The sequence below is a fragment of the Sitodiplosis mosellana genome, unplaced genomic scaffold (genome assembly GCF_009176505.1).
Source record: "Sitodiplosis mosellana isolate CC-2019 unplaced genomic scaffold, AAFC_SMos_1.0 Smas_scaffold_60, whole genome shotgun sequence".
NCBI classification, from domain to species: Eukaryota; Metazoa; Arthropoda; class Insecta; order Diptera; family Cecidomyiidae; genus Sitodiplosis; species Sitodiplosis mosellana.
Window position 1 is genome coordinate 1 of NW_022595302.1, and position 17,224 is coordinate 17,224.

A 17,224-nucleotide genomic window follows, 5' to 3' on the forward strand; every position below is an offset into this window, starting at 1 on the left:
GATTCAAAGTTAAAAAATAACCCCAGATGGATCGTCGTTTACATACGATAAATATGAATATCATTGAACGACATGATCCATACCTTTGCCTTACATTCAGGCTCAGGAATTACAATTCCACCTGTTTGAGTGTGGCACACGTCGTATGTATGATTCTACGTTTTACACCGAATGGATCGCATCGAAAATACCAGATATTTACCTTTATTCCTCCATCATCTTCATTACGGTTTGAAAAACAACGCATGCGGATCACATTCCAATTGCCAGTTTGGGCAAATATTTTCCACTTTTTCATGAAATTTTTCAGTTTTATTCCGATAAACTTCTTTATTTAATTCTACTCATTGTTTATCAACAAAATTTCTCTCTTACAATAAAAATGCGAATTTACTTCAAAATTTCCAATTGCCAGTCGATTAGCGTGAGTGGTGGCTTCGCTCTTTGATGTGGCTCTGAAAAATGAAACAAAAGTATTATGAAAATGCATATTTCAATCACAATTGCTGAATTTGATTAAAAAAAAAAAAAAATTCAATTATTTGAAAAAACGTTCCCTTACTTATCATGGCATAATGTTGTTCATTCTGAACTCGTAAATAGTCCATGTATTCTTCGACTTTGATTTCGCCGAAGACCATCATCTCGGGCAGCCACACCAAGTCCATTGATCGTTTAACGTCCTCTAACAATGCATTGAATGCTTTTTGAATGTCAATTGCTACGCCATCCAATTCCAAATCGACCAACGACTTCAAAATATCATGGGTTTGTTGTTGTTGTCCATAAATCGTGAGAGCCGATGTATAAATGGCGTCGATTAAAGCGATATCTTCGAATGGGTTGCCTTCTTTCAAGCTCATCAATTTGCGTTCATGTTTCCGTTTACTTTTGCTCGATCTGAATGATTTACCGGTGCCTCTGGAGCTGCCCGTGAACCGCGATGAATTCATACTCGTTGTGTCTGAGAACATATCGCAATCATCATTTTCTCCATCGCCATTCAACAGCTTTTCGGCCTTTTCTTTGCGAACCGTTTGCAATCGCGTTACTTGATATTTGAATTGTGTTTGGTTGGCCTGGATTTTTTCAATGGTTCGACTCGCAAATTCATTCAGATGATTTCGAACGAAGTCATTTTGTAGCTCAGACACATTTGCTGCCTCCATAATTGCCTTTTGGTATAGTCTTCCATCGCATAGTACTTTGATGAGTTGCTCACTGTTTGGATTGAAGTACCGGATTAGATCTGCGGCTTCTTCGGATCGATTGTTCTCTTGCAGAGCGGGTAATAATGATCTGGAAAGGGTGAAGATGGAGAATTTATGAAAATGGGTGAAAAGAGTACATAGAACCGTAGTCAAATAGGAGAAAAACGTAGCCAAAATGGGAGAAAATGATGAAACTATAGTTTCTTTCAAGTTTATAGACTGAAAAATTGAAGAAAATAAGAAAATTCCAATGAAAATTAGACTCAAAACTTATGAAAATAACGGGTACAAGGCAAACTTTCCCCGACCAACCTAAAATCATCAACAAAAAAAAACTACACCAAAAATCCACTCACAAGCAAATATTCTCCGTTTCTTCCTTCGAGTATGAGCACTTAGTCGCCAATCGCAAGCACTTTTTCCAATCCAATGTGTGTTTGGCCGACAAAACGGCTTGTTTAAAGTCACTGCCACGTTCATACATCAAAGCGGCCTCATAGAACATTCTCTTTCCACGCAAATGGTCGGCATATTGAATGACAATATCATTGTAACATTCATCGCTCGATTTAAACAGCCGCAGCGCTTGTGTGTACAAATTATGCTTCTCAATCAGATCCAAGCATTCTTCCAGTTTCTCCACGCCACATTTCACGATGTGTTCCAATGCTTTGCTGTACCTCTTCAAATGGTTATCAATTCGATATTTGCGATAATTTTCCTCCAATTGTTTCAACTCATTCAAAAATGGTAGATATTCCTTGGGATCTTTCTGTGATTTTTGTGCGACAAACAGCACCAATTCGAAATCGTACATTCCCAATGCGACGTCATACAAATCATTCACATTCACCAGATAGAGCAAGTATTTCAACGCTTCCTGTGCACTGACCGCAGCTTTATTCCCTTCGGTTGGATTCAATTCAGTTTGACGAACGCGCCACAGCATTTCCAATGCCTTCTCGAAATTCTTCCGTTTCACGTGTGCGGTGATCGTTGGCAAGAGGTGTTTTACCGTTGAATCTTGTTCGAAAACATCGCAGAATTTCTCACAAATGACTTGGACTTTGTTTGAGTCAGCGAACGCAGTTTCAACGCAACGATTCTTCAGATGTTGATAGTTACTTGCGTACATGGTCGTGGTCACATCTTCATTGAGTAGATCGGATAAAAATAGATTCAACCATTGAATATTATCAATATCCATAATAAACTCGGGAATATGTGCTAAGAAATCGACTGGATTGTGATCGACCAAAAGATTCAAATTGATCCGTTGTTTGCGCAGCAAATCAAAGGCTTTACGATACGAATGAGCGTCCAGGAGTTCACCAATGATGACCAATGAAAGAACACGCGGTTGAATCGTTTCCAAATTGCCTCGTGGCATTTGCAGTACTGTACGTGAATCATGTGAAACGGATGTAACCAATCGACCACCTCGTTCGATTCGACGCTCGTTGATCACTTGATTCCCGTCCAATCGAATGAATTTCAATTGGTCGAGCGTCGTGAACAGGATAAACTGCTCGGTCAACAGGAATGATGTTACATCCGAAGCCACCTTGTCACCGTCAACATACAGATTCTGTTGATTTTTCAATGCAATCACTTTCACCACGTCATTGATCGTGACACAATCGATTCGCTCACAGAATGTGTTCACGTCGAATAAGAATTCACGCTCTTGCAATTCGGAATTTACGACCTCAATCGATCCGAATTTGCCACAAGTCAAATGATAAATAATTTTCGAGCTCTTGTCAGAGCCAACTAAATTACCAACAATTCCATCGATTGATTCTTCACTCAAAATATTTAATTGACCTTGGGCGAGCTCAGCGAGACACAGCACCGTTGCATCGTCTTTGATGTAACTGAATATTACTTGCGAATCATTCAACCATATCCAATGCTGGTGGAATAGAGGAGCAATGTTATCTTGAGTTATTTTATAACTTTGTATCAATTTTGTTTCTTCGATTAGGTTGATGTTTCGTTCGGGATTACGTTCAAAAGTACACTCAAAAGTGGAGAATGTATTCGTGGCATCGACGATGAAGAATTGATTGGAATTCGATGCATTGGATGGCTGACGAATGAATCCAGCGTAATTGATTGGTGATAAATGGGCCAACGTGGAACCGCACATTGGCGGAGGTATCACAGCACCACGGAAATTAGTCAATAGCAGATTTTCACGATCGATTACGGCAACAAGCGTTTGGTCGTCACCGGTCGAACCAGTTGAACGGGCAATTGAATGATCCCATCTGAAAGGATAAAAACATGGAAAATTTTAATTTTTTCTATAGAAAAAAAAAACAAATTGAATGGAAAAATTGAAATAATGGACAATGTCCATAATTATGCATAATTATGGGCAAGATGCCTGGATTTTTCTTTAATTTCTACAATTTCTTCGACGGAAATTCTTTTTTATATTATTTTTATTTTATTCCCTATGAAATAGTTATTATTTTCGAATATAAAAATTTATCGTTTAGGTGAACAAAAATATCTTTTGTGAGTCCATTCACTGAATACATATCCCACTTAATTAATTATGTTGTCTAAATGCGTCATTTAAGCGAGATAAAGTTTTGCAATGAGTTAATTCAATGTGTGAATGCGCCTACATGACCGACAATAAGTGGCATTGATAAGCCAACGTTCAGAGAAAAACATGTTAACCCATGCAAAGCGACGTTTTCATCTGGTCCAACATATTCAATGAATATTGTTCATGTACCATTGTACATGTATGATGTGGAATATGATATGATCACTTGAACGCTTTTAAAAAAAATTCTCATTCAAAGCGGGTTAAAATGCCAACGGCTGATTTCAATGTGCAACTAATCATACATGTAAACACTTCAAAGAGTATTTACGATGGCAACCATGTAGTAAAATTACTAAATAGACAGCATATCAGTGACTCAGTTTTGTAAGTGCGCTTATGCATCTTACGCGGGAAAATGGCCCTTGAATTAACGAATTCAATGACTTAATAATAATAGAAAAAAATGTAATTAAAATTTATTCGATTCAAATCAGAATAACGCAATATAAAAATCATATCTTAAATGAAGTTGATTGAATTTGAATTGCTTCTAAAAAAAAATTGTGACTTCCAAAAAAAAGAAGCATTAAAGATGCCACACACATGTGAAAAAATGTGTTAAAATGCTGTTTTTAGCGAAAATGTGCTTTTTATTCGATGAAAAATGGTGTTTTTCTTTAATTTGATTCAGCTTATTGCATTCAGCAATATGAGAAAGAAAATTTATGTGATTTTCCTATCAAACAATGAATGCGATATATTTTTTTATGATTACCCATGTTTTTGCGCATATATTAAAAAAATGATTGAATGACGACTGAATAACGATATTTTTACAAAATTAATATTTTCTTAATCACACTTATTAATTTTGTGTATTATCCAACAGTTCACACTCGCGAATTTATCCAAAAAACCATATTAAGCTATTTGAACGCACTCATTTTTTCGAGAATCCAATAATTTCCTTTTTAATTTTGACTGAAATGTTTAAATGCTTTGACCAAAGTAACTATCAAATTGTAAACACAAACTAAAGGTGATAAATTGTAAAAGGGATTTTTCCTGTTATTTACACCTCATACTCAATAAAAAATAAAATAAAATAAAATAAATCGTATGAGTGTAATATGTGATAAAAAGACTATATATAATAAAGAGCTTGGGATAAATATTTAATTCAATTTGTAATTTGAAGTGAATGAAATCAGTTGGAATTTTTCCGAGAATATTATTTCCAAGACGTGATTTTTACTGAAGAAAAAATAAATTTAAAGCAATTTGGTTCCATTCGGAACAGTGACCGTAATGTGGTGGTTATCTGTTTGTATATTGTGTGTAGTTATAGTGGGTGAATTCAAGTGTGACGCAATTCCAGGATCACATTTTGGACATGGGCTTCAAATTGGATCCGCCAACGATGCATCATTTACATTGCTTCCAGCTAATCTGTCGAAGCTGGAACAAATGTTAAGCGATGAAGATGTAAAAGATCGTGAAGTGGCGGTCATTTCAATTGCGGGCACAGTAAACCTGGGGAAGAGCTTCCTAATGAATTTTTTCATACGGTTTTTGGAAGCAGAGGCAAGGCGAATTTAATTTTAAGATGATTTTTTTTTTGAAATTTCTAATTGATTTCTCAGAAATATTCAAAAATTTATTTTTAAAAAATTCCGTTAAAATTTTTAATATCAAACTTGGTCGAGTGTTGCCGTTTTGTTTGTTAAAAAATGTTTTCTTATTCTTTGTTTGAAAATTTCACAATAAAAATATATTTCCAAAATTATTATTTCATCTGGCAATTAGTGTGATCAACGAAACGTGTCGGATTGGGAGCGAAAAGACGAATGTATGAATGGTTTTGATTGGGGAATGATACGAACGAAAGGCATTTTGGTGTGGCCTCGCATATTCAAACGTACGCTACCAAACGGTACTAAAGTGGCGATCATTTTGCTTGATACACAAGGATTGAATTCGATCACAAGTGACAGTTTCAATCAAGATGCGCGAATTTATGCGTTCAGTGCGATGGCATCATCGGTACAGTGTTACAATGTGTTACGTGATTTGGACAGCCTGGATCTTGGTGCGTTGGACTTGTTCAGTGGATATGGTAGTTTGGCAGATAACAATAAACTTGTAAATTCAACCAAACAATTTCAAAATTTGAATATCATTGTACGAGATAAGCCGGGCGATGATGACGATTTCAAATACGGACATCAAAGTAATTCTGTAAAAAATTTGTATCTAAGCATTCTGCCAACGGACACAAACGCCAAAGAAGAACAAACGAAACGAATTTTCAAATACTATGAGAACATTGATTTGTTCTACATGCCATTCCCCGGTGAAGATGTTACCCAAACATCTTACTATGATGGCAATTTAACAGAGGTTAAATCACTATTCATTGCACATGTCGAAGACCTGGCCCGATCACTATTTGCACCACAAAATTTGGTCGTGAAAAATGTCGATGGAGAAGCAATTAAAGCAAAAGATTTTGTATCGTATTTGGATACGTACAGCAAGATGTTAAACTCCGATAAATTGCCCGATCTGGGCACGTATTTTCAGGTGAGAACCATACAATTAGTGAAATTTTTTTGAAATTTTTCTATTTCTATTTCATTTTTAATGTCAAAAATTGAAGAAAAAAAATTTTAATATGAAAAAAATAAATTTGTTGTAGAATATCTTGAATATCAAATATAAATCATGGCAAGAAGAAGGTTTGGAATCGTATAAGAAATCAATGCAGAATATGGTCGAAACATGCAGTCCCACAAATAACGTATCTTATTTTGATAACGATAAACTACTGGCAATTCATAATCAATCTAAGAATAATGCAATGAAAAAGGTTGGATTTTTGACTGATTTTAAACTTTGTTTGCATCATTTTTACCATTGAAATTTATTAAAAACATTTTTTTAAAAAGATTTTTACGAATTCACAAACAATTGTAGCATAATTTTTGGATAATTTCCTTTTTTTTTTTCATTTAAAAACACAGTTTTTGGTTCAGAAAAAGCTTAATTCAGAGGGTTATATACGTGAATATTTAACGGCAATCGACAAGAGTATTGAAGGTGAATTCAGAGAAAATTTCGAGAAGAAGAATACGGATAACGAATTATGCTTTTATGTATGTATTTAAATCCTTTGAGGATTTATTCATGGAAACATTTTTTTTATCTTGAACCCATTTTCTATCAAGTGTTTGAGTAATTGAACATTTTGATTAAAAAAATGGAAGGGTTGAACCAACGTTTGGTGAAAAATGGGTTGACGTCATTTTTGTGTGAACTATCTTTCCAAATTGAATATTATTCAATGAATAATTTCCATGGGTTTAATCACTGGCATTTCAGTCTAAAGTTAAACAATACTACACGGATATGGTGGAAGACATCTCCGATGAATTTGAAGAAAGGATTTTGAACAAAGTTAAAAATGCCGAATCTTTCATCGAACAAGAAGTTTTCAGTGAAATGAGGACAATTTATATCAAAAACGCCACCCTTGAGGTACGTAACTATTTTTGAAATATCAATTTATTTATTTTTTCTGACTAAAATCGATTTGTTTCTTGTTTCATTGTGATTCTGATTTACTTCTTGTTCCACAGTTTATGGCACGAGACAAGTACGCCAAGAATGATCCAAAGTATAAAATAGAACTGGCTCAAAATTCTATGGACAAGCTGAAACTAAAAATGGTCGAAATTCTGAAAACCGCCGAGACAATAAATGATTATAGGAAATCCATAGAGGAATATGGAAACGTTGCCATTCGATCCAATATTGCTGCGATATCGATATTTATTGTGATTGCTTTCATTCAAATCGGTAACCATTTATCGCATAATATTTAACATGATATCTTTACGTAATAACAAGCATGTATCCGATAACTTGAATTTGATTCATCAGCTCGTATTGAATTCATCATCAAAGCTCAACACATCAACTTAGCAGATGGAATCGAGTGATTCAACAAATCACTCTTTAGTGAAATATATCTTTATATTTATACATATGGAATAATATACAAAGAGATTATAAGTCTCCATAAAGAGATTTTTCATTTAAAAAATGCACTTTGGTTGAATACATCCGATTAATGTGCCAAAAGTTGTGTGCTGAGCTCATTGATAATGAATTTATTGCGCAGTAAGTTCTGTGATTCATCGAACTTTATTATCCACCATATCACATGGGCGAATTTTCTTAGAACGCTTTATCACATTTTTCTCTCGAACCGACTCCTTTTATAAAAAAAAAAAAAAAAAAAAAAAAAACCAAAAAAAAAAAACAAAAACGACTTGAAATTTTTCATCTAAAATCAAAAGTTCAGAGCCAAAAAAAAAAGTTACGAAAAAAAAATGTTAAAACTCACCGATAAACTGTGTACCGCAAATTGTCTTCAATCACATGTAACGATTTACCCTCTGAATAGTTGTTATCCCATTGAATGGCCTGACACTTGGCGCTAAATTGCAATGTTTGCTTTTGATACCAATGATAATTGCAAATTGTGTACAAATAAATGGTTGATCCATTCGCATGCTCGGTATAAATGGCCAAAATGTCTGAATCACTGCTCCAAAGTAATTGTTCGACCTTCTCTTGTTCTTTTTTGAATGGTAAAACAATTTCACGATGTCTCAATCCATTTTTCTCGAACAAAGCGATTGTGTACTTATTCGGTAGGACATGTGGAATTGCAATCCAATTTCCAGTTGGTCGCCAATCAATCGGTGCCTCCAAACCGGCTAATTTCTCTGATGTGTATTTCAACTTTCCTTCTTTGTCGAACACTTTAAACATTCGTCCGCTTTTTCCCACGAAGCTAATGGCAAAATATTCATCATCACCTCGCCACACGATCGAAATGCGTTGTTCCAATGCCGTAACATCGTCGACTGGAACATCATCTGGTTTCTTATGTGCCGCTTGTTTACCTTCAGTACCATGGAATTGTGTCTCTTTCTTGCCCCAACCAACATTGATAAACGCTTCATCGCCGAAACTGTCATCCAAAAGGTTCACCTCAGCAATTGGATCATAAGCACTGTTCATGACCACCAATAAATTGACTTGTGTCACGAATGCAACGACTTCTTGGTCATGCGACCATGTCATCGCCTTTAAACCACCTTCACAAAATGTCACCGATTCATTTGTCGACTGATGATAATTGTACACAATAACCTCACCCGCTTCCGTCGCCACACACAATTCATTATTCAACGATAGATGCTCAAAACCGACAATTTTATTTTCTAGCGGCGCAATTGCATTTATTTGTCGCTGTTCCCAGTCAAACGTTGATAATTGATCACTCGATGCTATGAATGTTGTACCAGCGGTTTCGGTACTCAAATTTATGTGATTCACCTCGCTCAAATCTAATTGAGCCGTTCGGCTGTATAATAATTTTAAATTTCGCATTTTTTCGGTGTAAATATTGTGCTTACGGTATTAAAAAAAACACACACAAATACGCGTTACACGTGCTTGAATGCCGTTCAAGTTTAGTGACAGCTGATGCGTAGCTCAAATACGTCAAATGTGCATGTTTGACAGTTCGGTCATTGGTTTGTGAACGACTTGGGCTTTACAACACTCGTGGTGACTTGATGGGCAATTTGAGATTTTGCTGTTTATGACATTCGATTGAATGAATTATGAACACAAAATTTGTATGGAGATTTGATTTTTATTTTATTTATTTGTTTGAGATATTTTTTTTTCTATTTTTTTTTTACTGTCAATTGCATTTTCAATTGATTGTGATTTAATCATCCAATTTTATGTACATTTCGTGTTTGAACTGTATTTTTGATTCAGTTGTTTTTTTTTTATAAGGAACATCCAAATTACAAAGTCTGAATTGGAGGAAAAATATTTGGAAAAAAATAGAAAATAAATAGAAATTTTCCGTAAAACTACATTTTAATAGAGATAGACTTTAATTGTAACTTTTTTGAACTATGATGGAATGATGAGATTCGGTTTTAAACACAGCTGATTGATAAAATGTAATAGGGAAACAAGGTCATCCGTTCGCGTTGATTAGGTGACTTCAATTGCTGTGCAGTTTGACTGCGTGTTATATCACTGGTTTGTATGCTGTTTGCCACTTCACTAGCCACTTCGTGTTAAAGTTGTACGTTTATGCGCTTATTTTGATCCACAGTCCTGTTGAAAAGAGAGGTTTAAAGTAATGTTTATTCACTTGTTTACCCATACTTTCAACTAATTATCTACTGATTGCTAATCAATGTTTGCGTTCATGGTCATAATGGTCATTCAACCGTTTAAAAACACTGATAAGTGAACATTTTGTTCTATACAGAATACAGAACACAATTTGCACTCTTTTTTTATTTGAATCGAAATTTTCATTCGGTCGACTGAATTTTGGTTATTTTAACCAAATTCGGTCTACTTCTAAATCTTACAGCATGCATATTTGCACATGGAATAGAATATTTAATCAATAAACATTGTTTATTGTATCAAACAAACAGAACGGTTTTATCCCATAGAAGAGCTGTGATACTATTGCACAGAGCAAGAACAACGCTTTCTAACCATGAGTAAACAATTATTTCCCAAACATTCACTTACATCAACAAAACATCGGTGTACTTCTTTCGTTCAGCCCGTTTGTACTTTGACCAAAATATTATGGCATTCTTCACATCATCCTCGGTCATTTCATCGTAAATCAGCTCGGGCAACAAGTGGTACAGGTGATCGGCATCCAATTCGATGAATTCATCCGAAGTAAAGATCATATCAAAATATTGATCGATGAACACAGCGGACAATCGAAGAAGTCGGTAAATTCGATGCTTTTTGGCAAACAAAAGCATATCGATGCAATTGTTTACCGTCAATTTTCTAGCCAGGTAAACGGAGCATATATCGATGATGTGATCGTATCGCTGTTCCAACGTCAACTTTCTACTTTGTTGTCGTCGTCGTCGTCGTCGTTGATAGCGATCAGTGCTTGCGATGACAGTGCAGCTTCTCATTTCTTTACATGGATTTTTTTTTTATTTATGACAACGAATCGAAATGGATATTGTTATTTTTTGGCGTTGAGAAATTTCAATTGTTAATAACAATTTGTTATTTACACGAAAAGCAACGTTTATTTGGACGAAACGACATCAAAACATATAAAAACTAATAATCAATTTTCAAATCAAATGATTTTTTCGTCAATACAAATGTGGATACAGATTAAACTTCAACAACTAAAAACTAAAACAACAAACTAATCTATAACTCAATGCTTTGTTATTACCGTATTCACATTTACGTGATTAAAAAAATATTTGACGTTGCACAATTCGCAGAGCAAAAAAAAAAAATGCGGGAGACGAGACTGACTTTACTTTTGTTCAGGAAGAGAGAATGAAATGTGATATGAACAAAACTATCGGTGTTTGCTGCGTTCGCTTGTTTGTTGTGAATATTTGGTAAGGCACTTTGACAGCTTAACTTTTGACTCAACGCAAAACACAGCGATATTCAGCAGAAAGAACGATGTGTGTGTGTGTGTATGTGTAAATTGCAAAAGTGCAATAGTGGAAAAATACGTACCCGATTAGCGCGCATTTTGAAGTCGATCGATTCTAGTTTCAAGATAAAACTTTCAACAATTTTGGGTTGATAATCTTGAAATTTAGCTTAAACTTTATTAAAATTTATTCAAATTTTTTCAACAAAAACTTTTATAATCTTTGTCATTCGATGGAATAGTTTTTTTTAAATTGAAAATAAAATCGTTTTTTGGTTGAATGAAACAAATCGGGCTTTTGATTGAACAAAATAATCGGAGATGGATTAGAGAAAAACGGCTTCTTTTGAAAAAAAAAAAAAGGTCAACAAAAGAAAAACGGCTTCTTTTGATGAAAAATTCTTTTTTCTGATAGAAAAAGTCCATATTTTGATTGCTAAACCAATTGAGAAGAAAATTCACTCTCTTTAATTTAAAAAAAAAATCAGTTTATTTCTGGTTTAATTTTATTTTTCTGGGGTTTGCTTAACCTAAACTGTGAAAATAGATTTTCTCTTAATAGCTAAATAATTCTTCGTAAACTTTACGAATATACTTCTATTCCATTTTTTTTTTTTCTAACAAAAATGTTACCGACATCGAGGTAATTTCTTTTTGCCGTAAATGCAATAACCTGACTTGTTATCTTTTAACCATGCGATAAAATTCGAAAGAAGAAAAACAAAACAATTTGTTTTTGTTAATAAAATTTCAAATGAAGTCTGTGTGTGTTTGAAATCCATTGGAAGAGTTAGCATTCTTCTAAATTGTACGAAATATGTAAAAAAAAAATACAAAAGTAGAAACGTCCATATTTTGTGAGCTGGTAAATAAAAAGAAAATACCAGGGAATTTACTAGCTTGTTCTGAACGTATGTTTGTGTGTGTGTGTGAAAAGATTTAATCATCGGATTTTTCCTTGTTTTTATCTTTCTTTTTCTTCTTCTTTTTCTCTTTCTTTGAAGCCTCATCGTCGCCGGCTTCATCATCTGGTTGTTCCTCAGTGGCTGCTGGTTCGGCTTCTTCGGCCGCTTCAAGGTCCTTCTTTCGCTTTTTCTTCTTTTTCTTTTCGACTTTGTCTGATTCGCTTACGGCTGTTGTGTCCAACGTGGTTTCTGGATCGGAATTTGTAGCGATGCTCAATTTACGCTGAAAACAACGAAGAAAACAAAGTGTTATTTTGTGGGTTTTGTCTTTGATGGCAAATGAGTTACCAAGTAAAATTCTTCTTCAATTAAAATTTTCTTTTGAACATTTTAATACGAAAATAGAATACAAAACTCAGCAAGACCAATCGATGTACTAATCATTACAGCTCATAAACACGAAATAAATGGTTTCATCATAAAAAGTGATACATTTTATCACTGATATTCAAAATTGTTTGAGAATTTGTAGCAATGACTTACTTTGTCGGCTTTTTTCGTTTCTTCAGTGGGTTCGGTCTTTACACTAGCACCATTGCTAAGTGCACTGTAGTCCACGTAACCGGTGAGCCATTCGGCGGGTGTGTTTTCATTCGGTCGTCCATATTTATCCAATTTACCGGCAGCAACAAGGGATTTTTTCTGTGATGCCTTCGGACCAAGACCCCATTTGCGTGGATACAAATCACGATCCATAATAACACGCTTAATCTTGGCACATACTCCATGGTCACAACTTGACATTGTGGCGGTGGTCATTTGGGCAATGGCTGTTTTGAAAAATGGAAATGGAGGCATTTCGAATGGGATTAGATTAGAAATACTCAAGAGATATTGTGAAAAAAAATTAAAATTTAAGAGAAATTTGAAACAAAAATTGAGAAATGTTTTAAAAAATGAATGGAGAAGAAAGAAAATTTATACAAATTTGAGGAAAATTGAAGAAAAAATTGAAATTGCATGAGAAAAATTTGAATTAAATGCAAAAAAATTGAGATTAATTAGAAAAAATGGGGAAAAAAATCAAAATAAAGTGAAAAATATGGGGAATCAATGAAAATTTGAGCAAAATAGAATAAAAATAAAAACTGAAGTAAATTTTGAACTTCAGAGTTCATTGTATCGATCATTTTGTTTGAAAATAAAGAGAATAAATAAACTTTGAAAACAACAATTGAAAAAATGAGAGAAACGATTGATGTCCACTTTGTTTTTTTTTAATCGAAATACAATAGATGGTCAATTTAGTTGATAAAATCAAAGAGTTCTTGAAATAATGGAAAATTTTCAAACTGATAAGCAAAAAATCGATGAATTTTGTCTTGAATTATCCAAAAGAAAGATCTATTTGAAGAAGAAGAAAATCCCTTACCCAATGCAATAGCTTCGCCTTTAGTGGAAATAACAACGATTTCCTCATCAATTTCGATGCCATCTTCATATCGCAGTACACCAGGCAGCATAATTTTGGCACCGTAACAAACCGCATTGACCGAACTGTCTTTCATTACAATACGCTTATTTTTAATAAGTAGGCCCTCCAGTGGCATAATGACGCGCCGCAAAAGGCTTTCATCTTTATGATTCTCATACAGATACATAGCATCCAAGACATCGTGCATGGTAACTAGGCCATCACCTTCGGAAATGATACCAGAACGAACACGACGCAGTTCCAACATTTGACCTCCAACACCTGAGAAATGTGATAATCGATTCGTTGTAGTTGGTTGTTGAGAGGTAATACAAATATTGATTTTTTTTTAAATATAAAATCAAATTTGAACCCTTAATGGGTTTATTTGATAAAAATGATCATTTGGTAAGAAAAAATCTAAAACTTAATCCGATAAAAAAAAAACCGACTCAAAAATCGAAGAAAAAAATTGAACAAATTCTCCTTGAGACAAGACAAGGCGAAAAACTTCTTTTAGAACCGAAAAAAAATCCCATAACTAAATCCATTATCCACTCACCCAAAATCAATCCCAAGTGCACGCACATTGTCCGAATGTACGAACCAGCTTCACAGCTCACCCAGAAAACGCCCATATTCCGTTCAGTGTCATAATCCAAAAGTTTGCTATCATAAACACTACGAACACGAAGCTGTCTCTTTACGGCCGAAATCAATGGTGGACGCTGGAACAGTGCACCTCGCAGTTTTTCCAAGCCTTGCTTCACTTTGGCTACCGATTCAACGGCCGAATGCAATTTAAATACAGCAACATACTCTTTACCGGCGCTTTGTTGTGACTTGGCCAATCGTGTTGTTCGGTCGATGCAAACAATGAGACAACCTATGAAAATGGAAGATTGTGATTAGAAATTGCGTTCGTACTGTCTGTGTTGGTAAATAGAATATGGTTTTTTTACTCAGTAAGACCAATCGATATAAATAATCACGATCCATCATTTACAAAAAAATAACGATGTTCATCATAACAATTGAGATATCAATGGATAGCCAGAAGAAGAAAAAAAAACTCAAACAAACCTGTGACTTTTGGATCCAATGTGCCGGAATGTCCGGTTTTCTCGCATTTCAAAATCCGTTTAATCCAGGCGACAATCTCGTGTGAGCTGGGATTCGATGGTTTGTCCAAATTAATGTAACCATACTTAATGTATTCACGAATATCACGGCACAGTGGCGACGAACCGAACGGCAACGGCGTATAATGATTGGTACGAACATTTAATTTATCAATATTTTTCAATAGCAATGGCCATTGTGATGTGTCCAACGATGCAAGCTTCTCCGATGCTTTCACTGCTACGGTACCGTTGGCCTGTAATTCACCCAAATCATCGACGGGCTCATCTTTGATTTTCTTCTCCTTCTTCTTCTTTTCCTTACGAACTTCTGTGTGTGTGTGGAGAAAAAAATGCGAATGGCATTGTTTTAGTTAATCTGTGTGTTTTTGTTCAACTTGGAATGGTTTTAAGGTTAGGTTTTGAAAAAATGCTCAAAAAATCCGGAAAAGTGGGAAAAAATGCATGATTTTGGATAAAAACGAAGAAACGACGTGAATTTGCAATTTCTGAAACAAACGCCGACGAGATTGAATGAAAAACGAGGAAAATGTGTGTGAACAAGTTTCGTCTAGCAAACACATGTATAGATCATTAGTATGGACCATGAGGTTGAATAGCGGAATACTTAAAATATACACAAATCCAAACAATTTCAATGATTTTCCACCGAATTTCACACTTTCTTCACATTTTTCCATAACAATTACCAGAATAACAATAGAAAATCGATTAATTTTACCTGTATCAGTCATTTTTCTGCGGTTTTTTTCCGACCTTTCGTTCAAAAGATAGCAATGTGCTGTATGGTATAGATAATGCCGAGATATATGTGTGGCTCAGTGCACGTGTTTACGCACAATGTCTGTCTCGTTTGATTCGGTTGTGATGACAGCATGGAATTGACTAGTGGCGCCACAGTGCTGTTTCGTTTTTGGGCTACGAGCCCAATTCACCACAATCATATGTCATGTGTGTGTATGTATGTTGAAAACAACCACTGTCGCTGTCGTCGATGATTAATACCAGCAGCGTTTTGACAGTTGAATGCCAAACGAAGTTATAGATTTTCTTATTATCTTTTTATTGTGTGTCTCTCTGTCACTACGTACTGTACAATGGAAATATTTAATTTGTAGTGCAATTGAGATAGGTATTATTTGTTGTTTTTGTTCAATGGCCATACGTCTGGAGCGCATTTCTTTTGCATCGAATCGAATCGTCAAAGACTCCGTTTTAATGTAGTGTAGAGATTGAAAATCAATTGGGATCAATTTTAGTCGATATAGAGAGTTCTTTTTTCTTTGCTTTATGTGTTATAAAAAAAAAAATTTGCATTAGAGAAGTGAAAAAAAAGGGTGAATAAATTGGTTGGTGAATGTGTGTATATGTTTGCACTGTATGTATTGGAAGTGATAGGGCTCGAGAGTCTAGATTAATCCGCATATTTTGTTGAATTTATTTTCGCGTATGAAAAAAAAAATTGTTGTTATCAAATCATATTTTTCGCAGTGGATTTGTGGATTGTATGACATTTCTGCATAGAAATCGTCAAAAGATTGAAGAAAAAAAAAACGTTTCTGTGTGTGCATTGCAAATTTCTAAGCAATTGTGTTGGTGTTGAATGTTTTGGAGCATTTTTTATTCGTCTCAATGAATACGGACGAATTGCTTGTGCAATTGGATTTCGACGAAACCAATGTGAATCATCATTCGCAACAGCAACAACAGCAACAGCAACAGCAGCAGCCACTCACTTCAATCGATAGTTTAAAGCGCTTGCAACGACCTTCGTCACCGCCGTTAAACACATCCGAACCAATTCTGACGAATTTCCTACTGCCCAACGGCGATAACAAACCGGCTGATGCTCTCAATACATCAACACATCATCATCGCCGAGCGTTCAGTGATGACAATGCTCTGGCAACAGTGACACAAACAATATCATCCCAATTACAACATTCCAGTAATTTAAAAATAAAACCAGCCGAAAATCTCAGCTTGATTAATTTATCGCGATCTCATTCGTCGGTTGAAGACGGCAACGACAACGACGACGACGCCGACCAATCGATCGGGCATTTGGAGCCAACCACACAAATTATAACGACGGCTAACGGTGACGGACCAAGTCAAAATCATCATCATACCGGCGACGATACCGTTGAAGTGAGCCTATTAGCTGATCTGAGCATGGATAGCCGGGAATCGCAACCATTGCTTGGCATCGGACGTGATACACATGATTTTGTCTACAATAATTTTCCAGGTAAGAGATCATTTTAATCAAGTGATGTGAGTTCATTGAATTGGATAGAATAGAGTCGAATTCAAACATGTGTTTTAAGATTGCTGAGCATCTCAGCATTTCGTAAGGCACGGATATATCCGAGCATAT

The 17,224-nt window shown here is 35.0% G+C and overlaps 3 protein-coding genes across 3 annotated transcripts in view; 1 reads left to right on the forward strand and 2 right to left on the reverse strand.

The window, feature by feature from the left end:
- Positions 1-310: 310 nt before the first annotated feature.
- Positions 311-11,275, reverse strand: LOC129570496 (elongator complex protein 1). The gene is made up of 6 exons (XM_055450132.1): positions 11,108-11,275; positions 10,423-10,834; positions 8,186-9,990; positions 1,568-3,484; positions 563-1,299; positions 311-455 (listed from the first exon to the last, which is right to left on the reverse strand). The coding sequence occupies exons 3-6, from the start codon at positions 9,238-9,240 to the stop codon at positions 391-393; spliced, it is 3,774 nt and encodes a 1,257-aa protein (XP_055306107.1). The 5' UTR covers positions 9,241-9,990; positions 10,423-10,834; positions 11,108-11,275; the 3' UTR covers positions 311-390.
- Positions 11,276-11,811: 536 nt separating this feature from the next.
- Positions 11,812-15,798, reverse strand: LOC129570498 (H/ACA ribonucleoprotein complex subunit 4). Its single transcript, XM_055450137.1, has 6 exons — positions 15,566-15,798; positions 14,786-15,154; positions 14,265-14,588; positions 13,661-13,984; positions 12,772-13,058; positions 11,812-12,511 (listed from the first exon to the last, which is right to left on the reverse strand). Exons 1-6 carry the CDS (start codon positions 15,576-15,578, stop codon positions 12,263-12,265), a joined length of 1,566 nt encoding a protein of 521 aa, XP_055306112.1. The 5' UTR covers positions 15,579-15,798; the 3' UTR covers positions 11,812-12,262.
- Positions 15,791-17,224, forward strand: part of LOC129570497 (phosphatidylinositol 4-kinase type 2-alpha) — a 12,021-nt gene continuing 10,587 nt past the window's right edge. The window contains exon 1 of the mRNA XM_055450133.1: positions 15,791-17,095. Coding sequence (XP_055306108.1) covers positions 16,477-17,095 — 619 coding nt within the window. The 5' untranslated portion in view covers positions 15,791-16,476. The remainder of the gene's footprint in view (positions 17,096-17,224) is intronic.